This window comes from Biomphalaria glabrata, chromosome 7, assembly GCF_947242115.1.
Source record: "Biomphalaria glabrata chromosome 7, xgBioGlab47.1, whole genome shotgun sequence".
Lineage (NCBI taxonomy): Eukaryota > Metazoa > Mollusca > Gastropoda > Planorbidae > Biomphalaria > Biomphalaria glabrata.
Window position 1 is genome coordinate 5,083,024 of NC_074717.1, and position 22,934 is coordinate 5,105,957.

General features: G+C 38.6%; 1 protein-coding gene across 1 annotated transcript in view; it reads right to left on the reverse strand.

The window, feature by feature from the left end:
- Positions 1-634: 634 nt before the first annotated feature.
- LOC106068717 (multidrug resistance-associated protein 1-like) overlaps positions 635-22,934 on the reverse strand; it is a 70,645-nt gene continuing 48,345 nt past the window's right edge. The window contains exons 29-36 of the mRNA XM_056036117.1: positions 20,276-20,475; positions 16,506-16,629; positions 12,637-12,738; positions 10,642-10,788; positions 9,153-9,311; positions 8,065-8,231; positions 4,909-5,103; positions 635-2,121 (exon numbers count right to left, since the gene is read on the reverse strand). Coding sequence (XP_055892092.1) covers positions 2,010-2,121; positions 4,909-5,103; positions 8,065-8,231; positions 9,153-9,311; positions 10,642-10,788; positions 12,637-12,738; positions 16,506-16,629; positions 20,276-20,475 — 1,206 coding nt within the window. The 3' untranslated portion in view covers positions 635-2,009. The remainder of the gene's footprint in view (positions 2,122-4,908; positions 5,104-8,064; positions 8,232-9,152; positions 9,312-10,641; positions 10,789-12,636; positions 12,739-16,505; positions 16,630-20,275; positions 20,476-22,934) is intronic.

Below are 22,934 nucleotides of genomic sequence, written 5' to 3' on the forward strand. Positions count from 1 at the left end.
TATAAGATAAAATGCTAGAGTAAAAACAATAGTACCAGAGTGAGTTGAAATAACCTTTGTAAATTTAGTATTGGTTTCCAAACATTGATCTCTGGAATAGAACAATATTAATATGTCCATTTTTTTTTAATTGACATTAGTCTACTGCTATTACAAAATGTTGAATCAATGTTCTATTTGTTGTTTAGTAAATGTACTTTTTATTGGTTTGCTTAATATGTTTAAAAATGATTTACAACTTTTTTGTTTTGTTTTGCTTTATTATATATGTATTAACGTCTTCAGTTTGACCCTATCATCTTTAATCGTCATCATAACATATAAGCTTAATGAAACCAGAGTTTGAAATAAGTCTGTATATACACGATCCTAGGGGCGATAACTGTTAATACCCCCGTTCTAACTGTTGATGGATCAGAAATACTCACTCTCTCTCTCTCCCTCTCTCTCTCTCTCTCTCTCTCTCTCTCAACTATGAACTAGTTAATCTGTTTCATGAACTGTTTCAAGACCAAAAGTGTTTCCTCTATGGGGCCTCCAGTGAATGTGATTCTCTTGTCGCACCAGACATTAAAAACAAAAGAAAAAAAAATATGAACATGTAAGATACAAAATAATTTTAGAAGGATTCTCAAAATAAAATTGTTACTTTAATTAAAATCTATAATCTAAGAAAATTTGAATCAATGATAACAAAATAAAAAAAATAAGACCAATCATACATCATAGTCATTTAATTATACGTGTATTTTTGGACAAATACAAAGACATTAAATATCTTCAGTAGATAGCAGAATTGAGCCCCCTCCCCTCTTTTTTAACAAACGAAAGCTTCTTGGACTTAAACAAAGACATTATAATATTCTCTGTAGATAGCAAAAATTGAGAACCCTTTAAGAAACAGAAGCTACTCCCACACTATTGACTATAGCAGTGTTTCCCAAACTGTGTTGCGCGGAACACGAGAGTTTCCCGAGTTGCGAAAGGCGTTTCGCGACAATTTAAGAGATTAAGTAGTACGCCTGTGCGTGAATTAATGTCCACAGTTAATGCAGAACAGAAAAATGGATATTAGCGCGTCTCAGCAAAGAAAAATAATCTCAACATCATCATTATGAATTTTAAGCTGCTCTAGATTTGATTTTTATTTGAAACAAAGATACAAAGATTTACTAATCTTTGGCCGAGTTTGTCTGAAGAGTACTAAAATATTTTAACTCTTTCTCTCCGTAATTATTTACCACATTCTGGTGGAATCAACGTTGGTATCGTCAGTTAGGAGACAAAGAGTTAAAACAAACTACTTGTTATTTTATTTTATTTTTCTACTATCTATTTGTGCGAAGCAGGATTTTCTACCAAGATACATTAACAGGCTGGACGCCACACCAGCTATTAGAATTCAGCTTACCAATATCATTCTCTTTATCATGAAGTTTTGCTCTTCGGAGTCTTAATACCATCAAAGTGGTAAATCCTTAAATTTTTCTTATGTTTGTATTTTATTATAATTTTATACTTGAAAATAAATAATAATGCTAAATTCAGAATAAATTTAATTATTTTTATTTTTAATTTGAACAAAAAGGGAAATAATCATACCCAAGAAATAAGCAAAAGTGTTCCGGTAAATTCTCCGAATGTGTGAAGAGTTTCGTCCATTAAAGAAAAAGTTTGGGAAACACTGTACCATATCAATAATTACATGCATTCTAATTAGACAATTGTTTCATTTATTAAGGAAATATTATTGTCCTATTATCTAATATAGTTAAAACATTTTGTCCCTAAAGCGAAGTAATTCAAACGTTAAAATTGCTGCAGACTTGACAATATTTATGTACAATATGTTCTCTTTCTCTCTCTCTCTCTCTTTCTTTCTCTCTCTCTCTCTCTGTTCATAGTTGTAAAACATTGCAAGTATTTCTGGGCTCCAAGTCTTCCCGCGGTCAAATGTCAAGCTGCTGTCAGTCAAAGCGGGAAACCCGCGCAAGCTCGTGAAGCCACGGCTAAACAAGTCCAGCGTCCTTGGCCATTCCGTGGAAGACAGAAGTCTTGTCGCTGAGCAAGATGTTTGGCGAGTTGAACTCTTTGATGTAACCTTGATCTAATACCATTACTCTGTGAACAAAATGATTTTTAATTATAAATTAGTTTTATCTTGGTTATAGAAAGGAATTAATTTTCTTTCTCTGACACTGCCATGGTCGAGCCCTGTTAGAGAAAAAAAACTAAATTCATTGTAGTCTCCCTTTAGCAGTGACCACTAAGGAATCTTTTGATGATGTGGCAGCTCTGCAGCAGTACCGCCCTCTGACAGGCAACGAGAATATTCCTAGGAATGTTAAGGGCCTCGAAGGCGTCTGTGAGGTCAGTTGTCACTATCCCCTCGTCTGATATAACAACAGGGTATATTGTTATTTTAGTTAACTTCCATAGTCCTGTAATCTCTAAGCTTAGGTTTTCATACTATGAGATCCCCCATCTTGTCAGTCAAAGTAGGTCTTTCCTAGTATAGTAGGTAACTGATTGACTCGATAATCTTTAGTGTTCAGTATTTGTATTATTATTATTATTATTATTATTATGTTGGAAATGAACGATTAGTCATTCTCTGGCGCTGCCAGGGTCGAGTTTCGCTAAAGAGAAACAAAATTCATCGTAGTCCCTTTAACAGTTTCCACTGAGGAATTTTCTGGTGATGTGGCAGGTCTGCAGCAGTACCGCCCTCTGACAGGCAACGAAGATGTTCCTAGGAATGTTAAGGGCCTTGAAGGTGTCTGTGAGGTCAGTTGTTATTATCCCCTCGGTTGATATAACAATGGGGTATATTGTTATTTTGGACAATTTCCATAGACGCTTAATCTCCAAGCCTAGGTTCCCATATTTTCTTTGTTTTTCTATCTCAGTTTTTCTTAAATTATGAGACAGTGGTACGGCGATATCGATAATGGTAGCGTTTTTTTCTTTTTTATCAACGAACAGAAGATCCGGGCGATTGAAATCTACCGCTTTTTCGGTCAGAATAGGCCTATCCCAGTACAGCAGATGTTCAGTAGACTCGAGAACCTCTTGTGGCGAGTATTTATAATAAGGAGGAGTGTCCTTACCGATCAAATTGTGTGTCAAAGCCAAGTGTTGGTGTATTAACTTTGCAACTTGGTTATGGCGACCTAGGTAGGTTGATTCTGATAGGGCTGGACATCCTGCCATAATGTGTTCAATCGACTCGCCCACATTTCCACATTTTCGGCATTTGTCGATAACATTGAGTTTCAGGATATGCTTCTCGTAATTTTTTGTCCTGATTATTTTTATTATTTTTATTATTATTATTATCATTATTATTATGTGAAAAAGGAACTAATATTCATTCTCTGGCGCTGCCAGGGTCGAGCTTCGTTAAAGGGAAACAAAATTCATTGTAGTCTCCCTTTATCAGTGTCCACTGAGTAATTTTCTGGTGATGTGGCAGCTCTGCGGCAGTACCGCCCTGGAGTCCAGGCGAACACGGAGGAAATCGGTAGGCCAAAAAGCAACAACGAACATGGGCTTTGTGATAGTAAGTGTATGTGTTTTGAGTGGCTGGTAGTGCAGTGTGTGTGCCTGTGTATGAAATGACCAGTGGACCTTGAGTGTACATGGTTGAGTGAACAGCAGTGTGTCAGGACTGTGTGTAAAAGGAGGTCAGTTTAGAGAACAAGTGGCTGGAGTAAAGAACATAAATAGAGACGAATAAAATCATTGTGTTTATTGAAGCTCATGTTGTTGTAGTGTGTCTATTACAGGCTTATCTCAGGGGAATGGCCCAGAACAGAGTTCGGCACTATGCTCCAATGGAAGTCAAAAGTCAAGACTTGTATAACCCACATGATGATAAACTGCAGACCTTCCTTTCGGTCATAGTGTTCAGGCTTCCATTCTCTTATTTTTTTCAGACACTTTCAGTTGAACTAATTCTACATTAAAATACAGTAAAGCTGAACAATTTCGACAATGTTACTCCAGGGCCGGATTTAAGTATGTACAGGCCCCGGGGCAGGACTTTTATGGAGACCCTTACAATTTTTTTAAAAGCGTTAATAAATATCCACGCATGAATGAAAATATTTATGTCTAATAGCTTGCTCTATTTTAGAAGAAAGAAATAGACTTCTAGTAAACTTATTCTTACTTTCCTGTTAAAGAAATATGTATTACTAGTCGACCGGCGGCGTAGCATACGCCGCTATTTTGCAGGGCCGGCCTTAGGCCACTGCATTCAATGCGACCGCAGTGTTAATCTAAAAATACTTTAATATGATTACAAATTACGTAAACATATTTTCCAACTCTCTTCATATCCATCCCTTACGGCTTCCACTTTTTTAATCTCACTTCCATTCAATATCCACATTCGCACCATTTTCATTCACACCATGCTGCGCTACGACCGTAACACAGAAATAAGAGAGTGATCTTTCCTTTACTCCTTACTACTCGTTTCAATTTTGAGGGAAGAAGAGTATTATATTTATAGATTCATATTTTAGTTTAAAAAGTGTATATTTTTTTAGTTTAGAGTGGATAATGCCCTTGGTAGACGCACAGCCGTAAATCCGGAGATGTAGTCACTAATTCCAAGCATGCTTCAGGCGGACACTTCTTCATCACATTTTCGCCACCCGTTAAAATTCGGGCAAAAAAAAAAGTTGGAAAAAGAATTAAAAGTTTCTGACTCGTAGGAAATTGTAACATATATTTATCTCTTTTTTGGGGGAGCCCCCGGAGGCTGTACCCCTGCCTGCCCTCCCCTAAATCCGGCCCTGATGTTACTATTTGACCTGTGACAATTGCACTGTGACTTACGAGAAGGATCAAGAAGGTCACGACTGCACCGGGCTATATAATACACTGGGCAACACTTACCTGTCGTAGTCTAGGATGGTGTTGAGTCTGTGGGCGATGGTCAGCACTGTGCTGTCCTTGAACTCTGACCGGATGGTCTTCTGAATCAGCTCGTCCGTCTCGAAATCCACTGCCGCCGTCGCCTCGTCCAGGACCAAGATTTTGGTCTTTCTCAGCAGCGTCCTGGCCAGACACAGGAGCTGTCGCTGCCCGACACTGCCAGGGAGAAACAGAAAGTCGAGATCAGGGCGAGACTTAATAAAAGTATACAGCTTTGTAATGACCTGTGTTAGCCCTTTGCAGGATTGGTGTTTCGCAGTTTTATACCTAGCACTTATAATATTAAAAAAAAAACACAGTGACCATTTTGTCAACGCGTTCAGTACAATACCAAGACTTATTAAAGTGTATGTGTGTTTAAATCGTATATGTTTTTCAAGATTAGTCCTCGTTTGTTAAAGATGTTCATACATAACGAAAAAAACTATAAATAGCAAATATAAACAGTGTATCCGGTGTATACAATAATGAAATGTTGATACGCTATGTTCTTAGTGCCTGGCCCATCCACAATTTAGAACTTTAGAATTTTTTCATCTCTTCTAATTTTAAATTTTATGTATTTGGCAATTTTGAAATTCAATATAGCGTCTTTGGGAAGAGTGTAAAACTAACCCCCCACTTTAGGGCCCTCATTTTTCTGTGATGGATTGGTACCAGTGGCGTCACTAGGATGGGTGTCACCCGGTGCGGTCCGCACCCCTCGCACCCCCCTAGTGAAGCCACTGATTAGTACAATGAGCTTTAACTTCTGTGCGTTTATAATATGAGACTCTGTAGAGTCTACCAGTAAAAAGCGAACGGAACATGATAATAAGCCAACATATTGGATTTGTAAAGAAAGTGTGGCTGTGCACAAAGGAACAATGTATAAACGGCATTATAAAACAAATAGGACGGCATTCTTGGTTTGAGCCGCGAATAAAAGATTCTTAAACTACGCCTAGAGATTGGAGGATCGATGGGAATATTTACCAAAGAGAGACAAGAAATTGAACGGGTGGTATAGCTAGCTACAGTGTTGCTCATATTTTAGGAAGAGTGGTCGACAGGCAAAGTACGCTTGAATTTGGCTTGGCTTGGCTACCTATGAAGGGGTCTCGAGTTTCGACACCCGACTCGAGCAGAGTTGTGTCAACTGAGCGCCTAAAAGCAGCACAGAAAACTTCTCCCAGATACTGTAAGCATGAAAGTAGCTCTATATAAACGGTTTAATTATGATTATTATTAACAGAAATGCAGCCATTTTCAGACGGGTGAAAAAAATTATACGAATTCCAAATATCCTTTAATTATTGGAGTACTGGATCTACGGGTTTCTAATCAAATAGTTTCAGATCAATTTCATTTCGTTTTTGTACATTTTCGTTCATGTGGCAGGCGACACGAGCTTCGGAACTCAAATTGGCCCGCGGGTCGAATAAGGTTGGCCATCACTGGTTTAGTTGATTGTGAAAACCTCCACTCAGCAACGTTCACTCTTACAATTAATCGCAGTTTTCCCTTTCATTTTTTATGATCTCGTTTACCTTCTACAGGATATATACAATTCAGAAAGAGAGACAAAGAAGAGAAAGAGATATAGACAAATGTGGTGAACAGAACCGCAAGAAAAACATGAGAGAATTTTTTTTTACAATTATAATACTGGGGAGAAAACTAAAAATGATTAAAAAATTAAAAAAAATTAAAAAACTACGCCACATTGAAAGATCAATATTGCAACTAAACAAAAAAAAATACTTTAAAAAATAAAAATGTATATTAAGCGTACTTAAATCAATTAGTTTGGATCAGCCATGTGATGTAAATTTGTAATAGATCTAAACTATTAAATCAATTAGTTCAGATCAGTCATGTAATTAAATTTGTAATAGATCTAGACTAACGATATTTAATCTGTGCGATAACAAATGTTTTCTTTCATGCTTCATGCTTTTATCCTTCTCAATACGCTATAATCCTATTACTTGTCTGGACCTATTAAAAAGGGGTGAAAGGATGGGGGTGGGAGAAAGAGGGGGTATCTGGGTGATCGCATTTCGAATGCATTTATTTAAAACAAAAGGTGAACGACCTGAAATCGAACTCGCAGACTAAAGTCTCCTCAGACTGATGCACTAACCACTATAGAAGGTTTATCTATTGTTAGGTTTACATTTCGCTCTATTAAGTATAAAGGGGACTAAATCAACTTATATCCTTAAATCAGTCAAGTACAATTTCTTTCGGGGAGTCCGAACGATAGTCCAGCGAGCATACCACACGGCCAGACCCTTGTTCGATATATCAAGAAAATAATCGATTACCATTAGTTAATTAAGTAATTAGTTGTTTGTTTGTTTTTATTTTTGTGTTGTCAGGTAAAAGAAATAATTGTGCAAAATTTCAGCTTGATCCGAGATTGGGGTGTGGGAGAAATCACGTGAACAAACTTTTTACCAGACAGACAGACAGACAGAGTGAGTTGATATTAGCTTTGTAATTACTTTGTGCTTCAAGCGATAGAGCTTATAAATACGCTGGTGAAAAGTGCAATAAGAATTATCTGACTTATCACAATGCTTCACTTATCACTACCTCTGTTCACCGGATACGCCAAAATGGTATTTACCTCCACGTATGAAAACATATGACTTGTAGATTACTGCAACATTTTGTTCGCATTAATGTCCATTTATTATACGTGTATTATAAGTATATGAAATTATTATTATTATTATTATTATTATTATAGCTTTTATATAGCGCTACTTTCATGCTTATAGCATGCTCAGAGCGCTTTTGGTCCAATCTCATTTGTGGACTGGTGGGGGGAGGGGGTATCTAAGAGTTGGTTTTCCGTGCTGCCTTTAGGCGCTCAGTAAACACAACTCTGCCTCGAGCCCCCTTCTAGGTAGCCAAGCCAAGCCAAGTTCAAGCGCACTTGGCCTCTCGACCACGCTTCCCACGTATTAGGTGCCCATTATATGTGCATTAAATGTGTATTATATACGTATTGCATTTTTTTGAAAAGAAGTTATCGGTATATAATGTAGTAAGCTAAGCCGCTGTAATGATTAAAAAAAACAAGTCAAAGAGAGATAATTCATTTTATTTGTATAAGTTATAACGTACCTGAGGTTACTTCCCCCTTCGCCACACTCGTAATCCAAACCTTGGGGAAGGCTTTCAACGAAGTGCTTCAGATAGGCGTGCTCCAAGGCTTCCCAGATCTCGGTGTCTCCATGTCTGCTGAAGGGGTCAAGGTTCATCCGGAGAGTCCCAGAGAATATCACAGGGTCCTGAGCAAGTCAAATGTCATTGTGACATTACAAACATGACATTTATATCGTAAATAACAAGTAGTCCGTTGCCCCCCCCCCTTCTTTTTTTTTTAAATGTTTCAGGAATATTTTAAACTAATTTGAATAAAAAGCAAATAGAAAAAAAACTGCCATTTGTTGCTTAAATGGGGTCCAAACCTCAGAAACTCAGGGCATAGTCAAGTGTAAATCCGGCACTGTTTAGAGTTGTGTTAACAACATGTTTATTCAACATTATCAACGTACTGTTGTTTGTTTTTTTTTGTTTTTTTTTTAACATTGGTGAAATGATAAATTTTAGATGACACTTTTACAATACGAGATTTAGACATGAAAAATATTTTAGCTAATATGAGATCTTAAAAAAACTGATTAGAAACAGGATTACAGCGACAATTGGGCCTCTCGATAACCTGCTGACCACTGTAAAAATTAACACAAAGTAAAACTTTATGGCCATATCAAATGGTATTCAAGCCTCCCAAAGATATTTCTTGAGGGAACAGAACCAGGAAAAAGAAAAAGAGGCAGAAAAAAAGAGCTGGGATCATAGTATAAAAGAATGGACGGGTGTGTCATTGAAATAGAACCCATACAATGGCAAAAGGCAATGACGAACGACGGTCCTAAACAGATCATGTGTGGCGTCCCAACGGTTCAGCATACTAATGGACAGGGGAAGATGAATATGAGACCTTGAAATTAATGCCACGTTTTTTTTAAAGGGGGGGGGGGTGTAGGGGGAAGAGAAATTTTCTCGAGATTTTAAAATCATCATTTTCAACTAAAATTACTTTTTGCTCCTGAGCAAGAGTTTGTTGCTCTGTTAGTTAAGACTTTAGTTATTCAGGGCGAATGAAATAGGTCATATCTCACGAGCTTCTAGTAGAATGGACTTACTTGAGGTAAGATGGTCAATCGACTTCTTAAGTCGTGCAGCCCCATTTGCGATACGTCCAGTCCATCTATGAATATCTTCCCACCGGCCGCCTCTATGATGCGGAATAATGCTACTGTCATGGAAGATTTGCCTGCTCCTGTTCTGCCAACTATGCCGATCTGTTATAATAAAAACAAATACAAAATACTTTCATCTTAGTATCCTGTATATAGATGACACTTGTTACTAATAACACCGGAAGTTGTTCCGCCGGGTCATGGGCCACACGAGAGAAAATAGATCTTTATGCAAAGCTCAATAGATCAGGGGAGATTATTTTAACTATTTTTTTCCTCCGACTGTTCCCAAATTTTTTTTAAACCTCAACTTAAATTGGAAAGTATAAAAAGGGTTAGGTGAAGAAAAAAAAAGGCAATACGTTGTACATTCGTACTTCCTTTTAGTGCTCGAAGGATTTTTTTTTTATTTATTTAAATAACTAAATTCTGCTATTATAATGAAAAACTATTTGTGCCTATATATTCAATTTTCAATTTTAAGTTCTAAAACTGTCAATATTCCAACATAGCATTGTGTATATCAAATTGAAACAGATGGACTTGCGTTATGCTTGACCAGTAATACCTGACCTTGATCGTCCCATGGAGAATTTTAATTTATGGCACTCATGACTCGGGCCGGATCTGACCCGCGAGTCGTATTCCGGTCAACACTGCGCTAGATTGTGTTATTGTCACTAGAATTTACACCTATTATTTCACAGATGTATTGACAACAAGACACCAGTGTGACACTTAAATTACATGTATCATGTGGTTGAGCGGTAAAGCTGTACAAAAATATGTTAAGACTACGTTATTTGTTATGTTATATGTTATGTTATATGTTATGTTATATGTTATGTTATATATTATGTGTTATGTTATGTGTTATGTTATGTGTTATGTTATGTGTTATGTTATATGTTATGTTAAATGTTATGTTATGTGTTATGTTATGTGTTATGTTATATGTTATGTCATATGTTATGTCATATGTTATGTCATATGTTAGGTTATATGTTAGGTTATATGTTAGGTTATATGTTAGGTTATATGTTAGGTTATATGTTATGTTATATGTTAGGTTATATGTTATGTTATATGTTATGTTATATGTTATGTTATATGTTAGGTTATATGTTAGGTTATATGTTAGGTTATATGTTAGGTTATATGTTATGTTATATGTTATGTTATATGTTATGTTATATGTTATGTTATATGTTATGTTATATGTTATATGTTATGTTATGTGTTATGTTATATGTTATGTTATATGTTATGTCATATGTTATGTTTTATGTTATGTTATATGTTATGTTATATGTTGTTATATGTTATGTCATATGTTATGTTATGTTATGTTATATGTTATGCAATATGTTATGTTATATGTTATAGTCTTACAGTGATTTTTTTCTAACTTTCTAAACAGCCAACTTCTCACCTTTTCACCCCCACGAATTTTGCAAGAGATATCTTTGAGTACAAGTTCAAGGCCCTCTCGGTACCTCGTCTGGTATTTGTCAAACTCTACATGTCCAGTGTGAGGCCAGTCGGACTTGGGTCTTTGACCCGGAAGTACCCATTCAGCCTGTTGAAAGAATGGGAATGTTTTAATCGCGTCATTTTTTAAATAACCTCCAAGAGCTAGACGAAATGAGAGGAAATGTCAGGAGTCAAGGTTGATGTCACATCAGTACGTGTGTGTGTGTGTTTCTATGGTGACGGTGGGAAGAGGTTAGCGATTGGTTGTGAATGATCCAACATAGGTGGCATTGTTGTCACTTGGTCTTAGTTAGGGGAGACGACTCCAGAACGTGAGACTGAAAGGCTTTGTTATCGTAGTGAGCTAGATTTCTGTTTAAAAAATTACTACATTTATTTCAACTATCACAAGTTGATTTTGTCTATATCAGGGGTTCTCAACCTGTGGGTTGCGACCCTTTGGGGGGTCGATTGACGATTTGCCAAGGGTCGCCTAAGACCATCAAAAATATGGATTGTATTTTGTCTACTCTTCTATTACTGTGGGGGGGGGGGCGGCGGAGAGGATCGCGTCAGAGTGGGGGATTGTAAAAAGGGGTCGTCAAGCTTAAAAGGTTGAGAACCGCTGATCTATATTATAAATAAAGTTCTATTTAGATTTATTCACAAAAAGAAGTTATTCAAGTTATTTGACGTTTTATTAGTAAAGATATATTACGCCTACAGCGGTTTAGTTGTCTAATAGCAGTTTGGTGTTGCAAGTCAAATAGCGGTAACAACAATAAGCACTAAACAAGTTACCGACAGAAGAAGTTTTTGAATTATTCTGAAAACTCTAAAATGTGCTAAATCGCAAGAATATTCTTGATGTAGGCCTAATGCTTATGCCATCATGGAAGAGAGATTTGAGGGCGGTGGCCAAATTTAAAAATGCAGGAATCGGAAGAGGTATATACGTTACGGGCAATGGCCAAAATCGTCCGATTCGCACTCTGGCCGGTCATTTAGCGAACTGGCCATTATCGTTACACATTGACCGGTCAATGGGCGAATTGGTACGCGATCTGGCCACACTTTGGGGTTTGGTCGTAACATATAAATATAAATATGTATATTGATTGTTAAGTCTTCATTGACTTCAATGTTCACTGTCACTGCCTAATGCCACTATGGTCTCTACCACAAGGACACAGTCCGAGTTGCTGTCTATCCTCCGGTTGTATCAAGAACGGTTGCCTTCCCAAACCACCAGGAATGTCGTCGACTCACAAGAAGAAACCATCCACTGATTACCAGGCACTGTCCTGCCTGACCAGACAACCGACATAGAGCAACTACACCGATTCTCATGTTGCTGACCCGTGCACTGGCGATGATCTCCTTTGTTACTCCAAGCGGAGCGACCCAAGTTCAAGTCCAAGTCTTCTTCCTTTCAATTAAGCCGAAATCTCTCCTTTCTCATTCCAACAATGGTGAAGTCGTTTATGTCCTGTGGTGGAGACGTCCATGTCCAGTGGTGGAGGCGTCCATGTCCAGTGGTGGAGACGTACATGTCCAGTGGTGAAGTTGTCCATGTCCAGTGGTGGAGACGTCCATGTCCAGTGGTGGAGACGTCCATGTCCAGTGGTGGAGACGTCCATGTCCAGTGGTGAAGTTGTCCATGTCCAGTGGTGAAGCAGTCCATGTCCAGTGGTTGAGCACAGTCCAGTTGGTATGACCAGGGGCAGAGTTATTGCAATATACATTGATGCCCTTCACAGTCAAAATAGGATTTCGTTCTAGTGTTGAATACACTGTATACGTCACACACACACACACACACACACCCGAGCTATATATAAGACAAAAATTAACAACGCACACACACACACACATGTATGCACAGAATAGAGTTCACTTTTACTTCCGGAGCAATCACAGGTACTTGCTTAGTAGCGCTTAATAGCAGACTGACCTCTCTCGGTGTCTCCGTGTATTCCTTGACCCTCTCCACGGACACTATGTTAGTCTCCACCTCACTCATCATGGTCACCAAAAACTCAAAGGCACCTGTCATCTGAATGATATATAGACAGGTGCGATTATAATCTTACATATCAAAACGAAATAGACAGTGAAAAAAAAATATATAATACACAAATTTTATTAACAAAATATTCTAAATATTATAAATTGCTAGCAGTACACAGCGGCAACGCACGTTGATATGTTCCCAGGCTTTATATTGATAATTATGGCAGGGAACACCCACCTTTTTTTTTTTTACTTTTAATAAACAGGCCACATTTTAACAATCAACCTAACAAACTTTGTTAATACGTGAATTAGTGTAGGCCTATCTGTTGCAATGAAATTTTACGACCCACTCTCTATTTCCTTTTCTGTCTGTCTGTCTGTCTGTCTGTCTCACTCTTTCTTTTTTCTCTCCTGAACCCCCATTTTGTTTTCTTTTAACCTGCTCATCGTTATTTCTCCGACATAGACTTTTGACTTGATTTTGGTAATGTAATTTATTTTTCGATGTTGCTTGATCATAGAGGGTGGGGTGTGGTCCCGTGTGGAAATGGTTCTCTTCATAGGATGTGGCTAGAACCAGTGGAGAAATAAAACAAGACTCCTGTTTGGATGCCTAAGAACTTCGTTCATAGCACTGGCGGGGATGGAAGCGAGCCCCAGCAGCCGTGTCGCGATCCTTACACGGGGCCGTTTTATAATAAAACCCCGCTCGGCTACTGAGATGCAGAAAAGGAAGAGGGGCTTCCCTGGTGCGCTCAGCATTTGGCTTCGGATCTAGTCCCAAGAGTCTTGAGATACTAGGGTGTAACAAGTTTGCACCTGCTTTGATCCCTTCCAGACATAACTATTGTTCAGATAGGCCGGCGGATGGATGCTTCTATCGGGCTAGAGTTTCAAGAGTCATTGGCTCAACTCTTGCCACAATGGTACATTAGGTGAGGCGTGGGCGTGAAACTCGTCATCATCATCATCATCATCATCATCATCAACAACAACAACAACATCATTATCATCATCATCAACATCATCATCATCAACATCATTATCATCATCATCATCATCAACAACATCATCATCATTATCATCATCATCAACATCATCATCATCATCATCTGTCCTTTGACTTTCGTCGTAGGGGTGCTGTGACGATTCACGTAACAAGGTCCTTCCACTTTTTCCGCTCAGCAGCTGTTCTTAGCAAGATATCAAGAGAGAGGCCGGTCCATTCTTTGACGTTGTCCAGTTTTTCTTTGGACGTCCCTTTCTTCATGCTCCCACCACTGTACCTTGAAGGATGACATTTGATAGTGAGTCATGTCTTACAATAGGACCAAACCAGCTCAGCTTTCGTCTCTTCATGGTATTAGATGTATATATGATCCTGCCATCCAGGGTGTTGACTTGTATAAGTACAAACTAATTTGTCTTCTTTCCAGGTATCTGATGCCCTACATTTTTCTTGAGGCAGAAGCCGTAGCTTGAAGCTTCCTGATTATTTTAAAAGATCAATGTTACTGAAGGCAAAAGTTTTCAATCACTTTTTTTTTTAGATTGTTCGTTGTTTATCACAGACAGTAGTGGTTGAACGGCAAAGCTCTTGGCTTCCGAAACGGGGGTCCCGGGTTCGAAAACTGGTGAAGACTGGGATTTTTAATTTCGGATCTTTGGGCGCCTCTGAGTCCACCCAGATATAATAGGGGAAAGTAAAGGCGGTTGGTCATTAACCGTAGGCCACAGAAACAGATGACCTTTACATCATCTATATAGACCGAAAGGTCTGAAAGGGGAACTTTGTTTTTTAGAAAGTCAGCTGTGACCTCGAGCTGTGATCTCGAGTTGTGACCTTGAGCTGTGACCTCATGCTGTGACCTTGAGCTGTGACCTCGAGCTCATTTTCTTTAAGGACGATTTTTTTTAAAGTCTGGTAATATCAATAAAGTCAATACTCCGGAACAAGGTTAATCTGTGGGTGAGGCTTATGTTTCGCACCGTTGTGGAGTTGTCCAGTCCTGGCGTTGGAACACTTATGCAGAGGTATCTATCTTATCTTATATAATACAGACGTTATTTCAAAAAGGAGGATGCTTGCTACCTACGCGTCATGCATCTGGTTTTAACCAATGACTTAAAATCTGCCAGGTCACTGTTTTTTCTGGCTGGCTCAGGCAGCCCGTTCAATGCTCTATTAGCAACATTGAATGATGTATATGATTCCATGACCATCAATCAAGGAGTAGTCAAGCAGATATGCTGGTCTCTTGGATACATGTTAATTTATTTCATAATTTACAATTAAACAATTTTTTTGTTTTGTAAAGTGACTCTTTGACAGCAAGATTGTCGTAATGGACCTCATTCACCAACCGTAAACAAACAACATTTAGCCACGTGGTGCTCTATCTCTTCTATATAATTTACGATCTCATGTTTAATTCATGATGGTTGTCACGTGACTTTTTTTTCCATTGTTTTATCAGTAAGATCACGTGATTAAATGTTGTTTGTTTACGATTGGTGAATGAGGTCCATTAGTTTTCTTTTTAAATTCAGTAGTTCAAAAGGTGTCACTAACATGCAGGACAAACAAAGCAAATCTCACTACAAGTAATGCCAAACTTTCCCAGATATTGTTCTAAGTTGTTGTGCTCATTCGGTTGTTTTATTTTCCAGTTGTAATCACGTGACGGCCCACATCCCGTTTGAAACGAAATGTTTGATCATGGGATTTTTGTTTCACAGTCAATGTTGAAGCACATTCCTTCGACACTTATTTTTTTTTCTCACTCTCTCTTTTTTTAGGATAGGGTCCTTCGACACTTAATGCAATACGCTTTTATGGAGGATGTGTTTCCTTACTGAGCTCATGTGATGCTTAGTACAGGGGTCGGCAACCTGCGGATCGCGAGCCACATGTGGCTATTTGGATTTTAAGCTGCGGCTCTTTAGTTCCATGCGCAAATATTATTTATTTCATCAAAAAAAAAAACTTTTAAAAATTGTTCTGATTTATTTAACGAGGATTAGGCACCGATTTTATCTCTCAGCCACCTGTACTCGCTTTACAGCGCACCCCTCCCCCATGTCTTGAACTGTAACATATTTGCAGGTGAAAGATATTCAACATTCTTCTGCCTTATCACTTGATAAACACAAGTCTTGGAGCCGTCCATGTATCGTATTTTGTTACTATATACTCGACAAGACATTGATATTTTCAATATATATTTTTATAATAATTGTTCTACAAATGGTCTTCATCAGTATATCATTCATATTTAATTATATATTTATATATTATATATTTAATTATATATTGAAGTTATTAAAATTCTGTTTGATACATATATAATGATATAAGACAAAAGAGAAGAAAAAAGTTTGTTTAGTAAACAAGGAATAAATATTTGAATATAGATTTTTTTAGAAACACAATTTATATGTGTTTTTATCGCAATTACATTTGCTTATAGCCTCCCCTTTTTTGATCTTGTAATGTTGTTTCAATTTAATTTAATATGTATCAGTTTAATGCCATCTTCGTTACATAATCACCCTTTCACTGTAATAGTTACCAAACCGAGACCAGTCGGTATAGAAGGCCTTAACGCTGACCTGCAACGTCACAACCTTTGGGCAGTTTAGACCAATAGCTCGTTGCCAAATCACAGGTCTGTATGACAGTAAAAGACCCACCCTTACCTGAGTGGCATATGGCATTGGCAAACCAAAACTTACCTGAATGGATTATGACAGCAAAAGACCAGTGCTTATCAGAGTGGTATATGACAGTGAAATGACAACCCTTACCTGAGTGGCATATGACACTGACAGACCAACAATGCCAGTGTCAATGTCTGTGCTGGCCACGGCGAATATAGCCGCCGCTAAAACAACAAGATTGCCCAGCAACTGAAGCCGAAAACTGAGCCACCTGCAAGAGAGAGAGAGAGAGATAGAGGGTGGGGGTTCAAATTCTGAATAATGTGTTGTGGGTAATTGTATTACAGTCACAGTTTTTATACAAAATTTATATCAACTCACTCCGTCTGTCTGCCTGTCTGTCTGTCTGTCTGGGTGGAATCTTGTACACAATATTTCTTCCACATTCCATTCGCGGATCAAGATGAAACTTTTCACAATTTTGTTCTCAGTATCTTATATCTTATAAGACGTTACTTTATTATCTTATATCTTATAAGACGTTACTTTATTATCTTATCTTGTAAGACGTTATTTTATTATCTTACATCTTATAAGACGTTACTTTGTTATCTTATATCTTAATCAAATACAGACGTTACTTCAAAAACACTGATTATTATCGATTACAAAACCCGAATCAATCAATAAATTATTTAATCAATTAGTCGTAATTAATTACCTTGTTAGATATAGAAACTGTACTAAACTTTACTGCTTTAGGGAGAATTAGCCCGATAGAATTGTTAAACTAACAGATACTTTAAAACCTTCAATTTTTATAAGTACTTGAGCAGCTCAGTGGCTAGCACGTCTGCCTTCCATCATGGAGACTTGAGACCTCGAATTTGTTTTCAGACTCAAGCAACTTAAAAAAAAAATAGCCTTTGAAAAGGCTGCACGGAAACCTGTTAGATTCTCTTCCATTGCCTCCACTGGTCCTCAAAGTGATTAGACTATGGTGCATTGAGCATGCTCTAAGCATAAACTCGCGCTTAACGAAAACAATTAATACAAATATTTCCAATTGCACCCATTTATTATTGTTAGCTTAGAATATCTAGATTTATTAAAAAATTAATTAAGTCAAAATAATTAACGCAATATCACTTAATATAAGCGAGGTTTTTCAAAAAGTATGTTTTTTAAAATTTTACTTGTTTTGTTAAAAGCCATGATTTTAAAAAGTAAAAACAATAATGGTCGATGCTTGACAAAATATTTACAACTAGAAAAAGAGAGAGAGCTAGAGAGAGCGAGTTAAATAGAGAGAGAAAGAGAGAGAGAGAAAGAGAGAGAGAGAGAAAGAGAGAGAGAGAGAGAGAAAGAGAGAGAGAGAGAAAGAGAGAGAGAGAAAGAGAGAAAGAGAGAGAGAGAGAGAAAGGGAGAGAGAGAGAGAAAGGGAGAGATAGTCAGAGAGAGAGAGAGAGAAAGAGAGAGAGAAAGAGAGAGAAAGAGAGAAAGAGAGAGAGAAAGAGAGAGAGAGAGAGAGAAAGAAAGAGAGAGAAAGAGAGAGAGAGAAAAAGGGAGAGAGAGAGAGAAAGGGAGAGAGAGTTAGAGAGAGAGAGAAAGAGAGAGAAAGAGAGAGAAAGAGAGAGAGAGTTAGAGAGAGAGAGAAAGAGAGAGAAAGAGAGAGAAAGAGAGAGAAAGAGAGAGAGAAAGAGAGAGAGAGAGAAAGAGAGAGAGAGAAAGGGAGAGAGAGCCAGAGAGAGAAAGAGAGAGAGAGAGAGAGAAAGAGAAAGAAAGAGAGAGAGAAAGGGAGAGAGAGAAAGAGAGAGAAGGGAGGAACAGGAGTGCACATAACTATACACCAGACATAATTGAACCTGAACCTCGTCTGCTGGCGTAGATGACCAGTTACCAGACCCCCTTCGATGTAGACTATCTCCAATAGCAGTAGTAGTAGTAGATTTAGTTTGCACTAGGGTGCTAATAATTTAGTAATGTACACGCCTCGTTGTCAGAGGTAGGCCTACGTAACCAATCTGTAGCTTACGAGAAGAAGAAGTCATTTTTTGAACACGGCGTCCTTGACATTGTTTAGAATCGAAAACGTGACGTGAAAATACACACTACTAAAAGGTCATGTCAAGCTGTTGCACCAGTCCGAAACGTCTTTACACACACTCCATAACTAACTAGATCCTAAGGTCATAATGAGCTTTTGGTCTCTCGTCTCTGATCTGTCATAATTTTATGTGTATTTCTATGGCCTCTCGATTTCCATGTCTAGGATCTTCTTCTCTAATACTGCAGTTGGGGTCCAAGATTTGCAGGCATAACTTCTTCTTCTTCTCTTAAACTGTCAGGTAGAGTTGAGCCTTCGGCTCTTGGAACTCTAGGCCAGCAAAAGTGAACAAGAGCTCCCCCTTACAGGCCTGTATAAAAACAGTGTGCACTGTTTTGACTGGCGGGTGTGTCAGACTCCCGGCAAGAGGCCGCGTATAGATCTACTAAGACCCCCGCCATTTTTCTTTTCTATACCAGGCTAACCGTGCGGGACACGCCATTTATTATGTAACGGCCCTTTGAGGAACAGCGCCTAGATTGTGACAAGGTTGTGGGTTTTTTTTTTACAACTCCGCGCAGTTCAATGAGGATGCTCTCGCACCCCCCTTAGGCACCCCCACGGGAGTCTTGTTTTGCTACCCTTTAGCCTATTTGTTTCCTCCTACGATCGTTTCCACCCGGGCGCCACTATGAGGCAGGGTAGCATGCCCGGGCGCCACTATGAGGCAGGGTAACATGCCCGGGCAAGCATAACAAAATATGGCCAAGACCAAAAGAGCATCAGTCTGATTGTTAGTGTCTTCTCTCATCGTATATAGTGTCGATGGCTGTACCTTTGTCTTTCCACATTGATTTGAGCTTTGCGAGTGCTGCTGTGCACTGTGCAATTTTAGCAAGTTCAAGTTTGGATCTTTCTACAGCCGCATCTGCTCCGAATTCTGACACGTGCGTGTGTATATTTTAAGCATTGTGCGTTTTTTTTTTGGTTTTGTTTTTTTTAGCATACATTTGCATACCATATGCTGTGGAAGTCTTGTCTATGCACATCACCAAGTCAGCCAGCTCTTCTTCTGTCCCTGCTAGGCCATCAATGTCGTCCTCAAAGCGCAGTATTTCCATAGCCCTCGAGAGCATCCTCCATTATCCTTTCACGGAAGATATTAAGAAAATGCTGGTGAAAGTAGACGTCTTATTCCAGCTCAGATGCTAAAGAACTATCTAGGTATCACCTACAAAGACCACACCAGAAATGACGAAATTCCAAACAGGATTACAATGGCTATTGGAGGCGCGGTGGCTGAGCGGTAAAGCGATTGGCTTTCAAACTGAGGTCCCGGGGTTCGAATCTTGGTGAAGACTGGGAATTTTTTAAATTTCGGGATCTTTGTGCGCCTACCCAGCTCTAATAGATAGCTGACATTAAATGGGGGAAAAGTAAATGGCGGTTGGTCGTTGTGTTGGCCACATGACACCCTCGTTAACCCTGGGCCACAGATGACCTTTACACCATCTGCTCCATAGATCGCAAGGTCTGAAAGGGAAACTATTTTTTTGTACTTATAATGGCTACTGGGCCCCACGATAAACTTATGTGAAAAAAAAAAAAAGCACACTAAAACTGTATGGTCATGTCATGAACTCCTCGGGGCCTGAAAGCCCTTTCTGGGAGAAGGGGCAGTAACAGAAAAAAGAAGAAGATGGAGTTAAAGGAAGAAAATATTTAAGAGTGGACGAGCCTGTCTTTAAAATAAGAATCTAAAATAACAAAAGACTTGGAGGAATGGAGAAAAACGGTCAACAGATCACGTGTTGTGCCCCGACGGTCCAACAGACTGGGGCGCAGAAGGTGAAAGGTGTTGGTCACTTACGTGCTGGAGGCGATGCCGGCGAAGTAGAACTTAAAGTTGTGGTCCACTCTTGACCTCGACTCACGCGCGAACCTCGACTGGACCCCGTAGGCCCGTATCGAGGCCGTGCCGCTGAGGGTCTCTGAGAAGTGGGTGTAGATGGGAGAGCGTGTGATGGAGTCGAGGCGCCGAAGTTGTCTGCAAGTTGGAATATACGCTATCTGAGGAGTAGAACAAGAAAAACATAGAAAATACTTTTTTAAAAACCCAAAACTTATATAAGGTTGTATCTGCTATGTAATTAGTGTTATGACCGGCCTCGTACTATTTGTCACATTTTAAAAAAAGGCCCTATTCAGAATTCACCCCCTAATGCTTAGACACAAATTGACCAATATGTCTCTCATAACAAGCCCAGTAACGATTTAGTAACGGCCTCATGGAGATATTCCTTGTTAATGTCTACTCACACAAGAGATTCTGTATGGTGATCTATTAGAAGGCAGGAGATCTTTCTACTTCTGGTGTGTATGTCACTTTTACCCTTCTTTCTACTTCTGGTGTGTATGTCATCTGCAATGTAGTACCATTCCTTTATGCTTGCTCACCATGTGGATCTATCCTGTGCCTTTTTTTCTCAACTCTTAGTGTCGATTTTGAAGAGCGTTCGTATACATCAGTATACCTTAAAATTGGCAACCAGCGGGAAGAAGGGTTAAAGTGACATACACACCAGAAGTAGAAAGAAGGGTGAAAATGACATACACACCACAAGTAGAAAGAAGGGTAAAAGTGACATACACACCAGAAGTAGAAAGAAGGGTTAAAGTGACATACACACCAGAAATAGAAAGAAGGGTGAAAATGACATACACACCACAAGTAGAAAGAAGGGTAAAAGTGACATACACACCAGAAGTAGAAAGAAGGGTTAAAGTGACATACACACCAGAAGTAGAAAGAAGGGTGAAAGTGACATACACACCAGAAGTAGAAAGAAGGGTGAAAATGACATACACACCAGAAGTAGAAAAGGGTAAAAGTGACATACACACCACAAGTAGAAAGAAGGGTGAAAGTGCAACACCCCCTGGTGATTACAGATGCCCAACCCGTGACCTCACCTGTATACCAAGGATTGGCCTCTCAAGTCACACTAGAAGTTGCAAAGGGTATACATTAATTCTCGAGACGTCAAATGCCACAGAACGAATAATATAATTTGAACATGCTTACTGTAATATTACGTCATGTAATTGTAAGCCACACTCTCAGTTTACTTAGTAATTTACACGTCATCTTTGTGATAAAATTAACGAAACAGTCAATTGTTACAGTATGACGTTACCGCGGGGACTTTGCCAAAGTCATGCCTAACACTAACAAACCATGAGATCCAATGTTAGTTTGTGCGCATTGTTATCATTGAAATTGCATAAACTTTTTTTTATACATTTGTCACACTGTCAATGCCTGCAATGGATTGAGCCGCCTTCATTTCGTAGTTGACAGCAAGCAATTCTATAATGCATTTCAGATCAATACAGTTAATGCTCATTACTTCAAAAATTTACACAATTAGCAGACAATTTGTGAACCTGATGCTATTGACACTATTCCAATGACGGCATGGGCCAGCCGTCTATTTATACAATAAAAATTATTCCTCTCATTTTTTTAAATATAATTTTTTTTTGTTTTTTTTTTGTTGCTGTTTTTTTTTTTTGAGACCATTAACGTTTAATCACTGACATTAGGGACTGATCATTAAAAAGTAGTAGATTTATATACAATCTATAAATATGATAGTTTAGTTTGTGTTAAGAGATAGTTTCTGTACGGTTAAACGCGATCTCTCGCGCTATGTCATTATTCAGCATGTTTATCACATTATTCTATTTATCACAAAGTACTATCATTCAAACGTATTCAAGTGTATCCACGACCCTGTATCAACAAAACAGTATTCTCTTGAAATCTCAAAATCCGGGATATTCGGAAAACGAAGTGTGGAGCTCTTTAACGGAGATGGGCGGTGCTGTCCTTCGACACGTGATGTCACACCGTCGTGAGAAAATGGCGGACCAAACTGTTGCGGTGATGTTTGAAAAGTTTACACGGAAACAAGCGACGATCCTATCAAATTTCATCTCATCTGAAAACCCGAAACAGACATTCGTTTATTTTGAGATAGAAGATGTTAATTTGGAGAAAACCTTCCAGAATTTGAAGAGGATGAAAACGAGGCTTGATCTCGTGCTTCTCTTGGCACAAAACGAGACTTTGGTTCGCGCGATATTTGACCACGTGATGGCAACGACTACTTTCTACTGGACGGCACTAGTCCACGTGACAGAGTGGTTCATTATTACAAACAGCTCTATCGCTACATTGATAAACTCAACTATGCCCATGCCGGATTTCGTAACAATAGTATTGCCTTTGGGCGACAAAAATATATCAGTTCAGCAAAAGTCACGCATAGAGACTTTGGTCGAAGTTATCAATCTTGAGCTGGGATATTCAGATCTCAGATCTGTTACAAATGTATCTGCTTCAGGATCTTGTTGGATTCACGATTTTATCACTCACAATCATGACAAGGACAAAATACAAAATCTAGAAGTTTCCACTGAAATCGGGATGTCCAGATTTGGTACGAACGTTGCAAACCAAATTT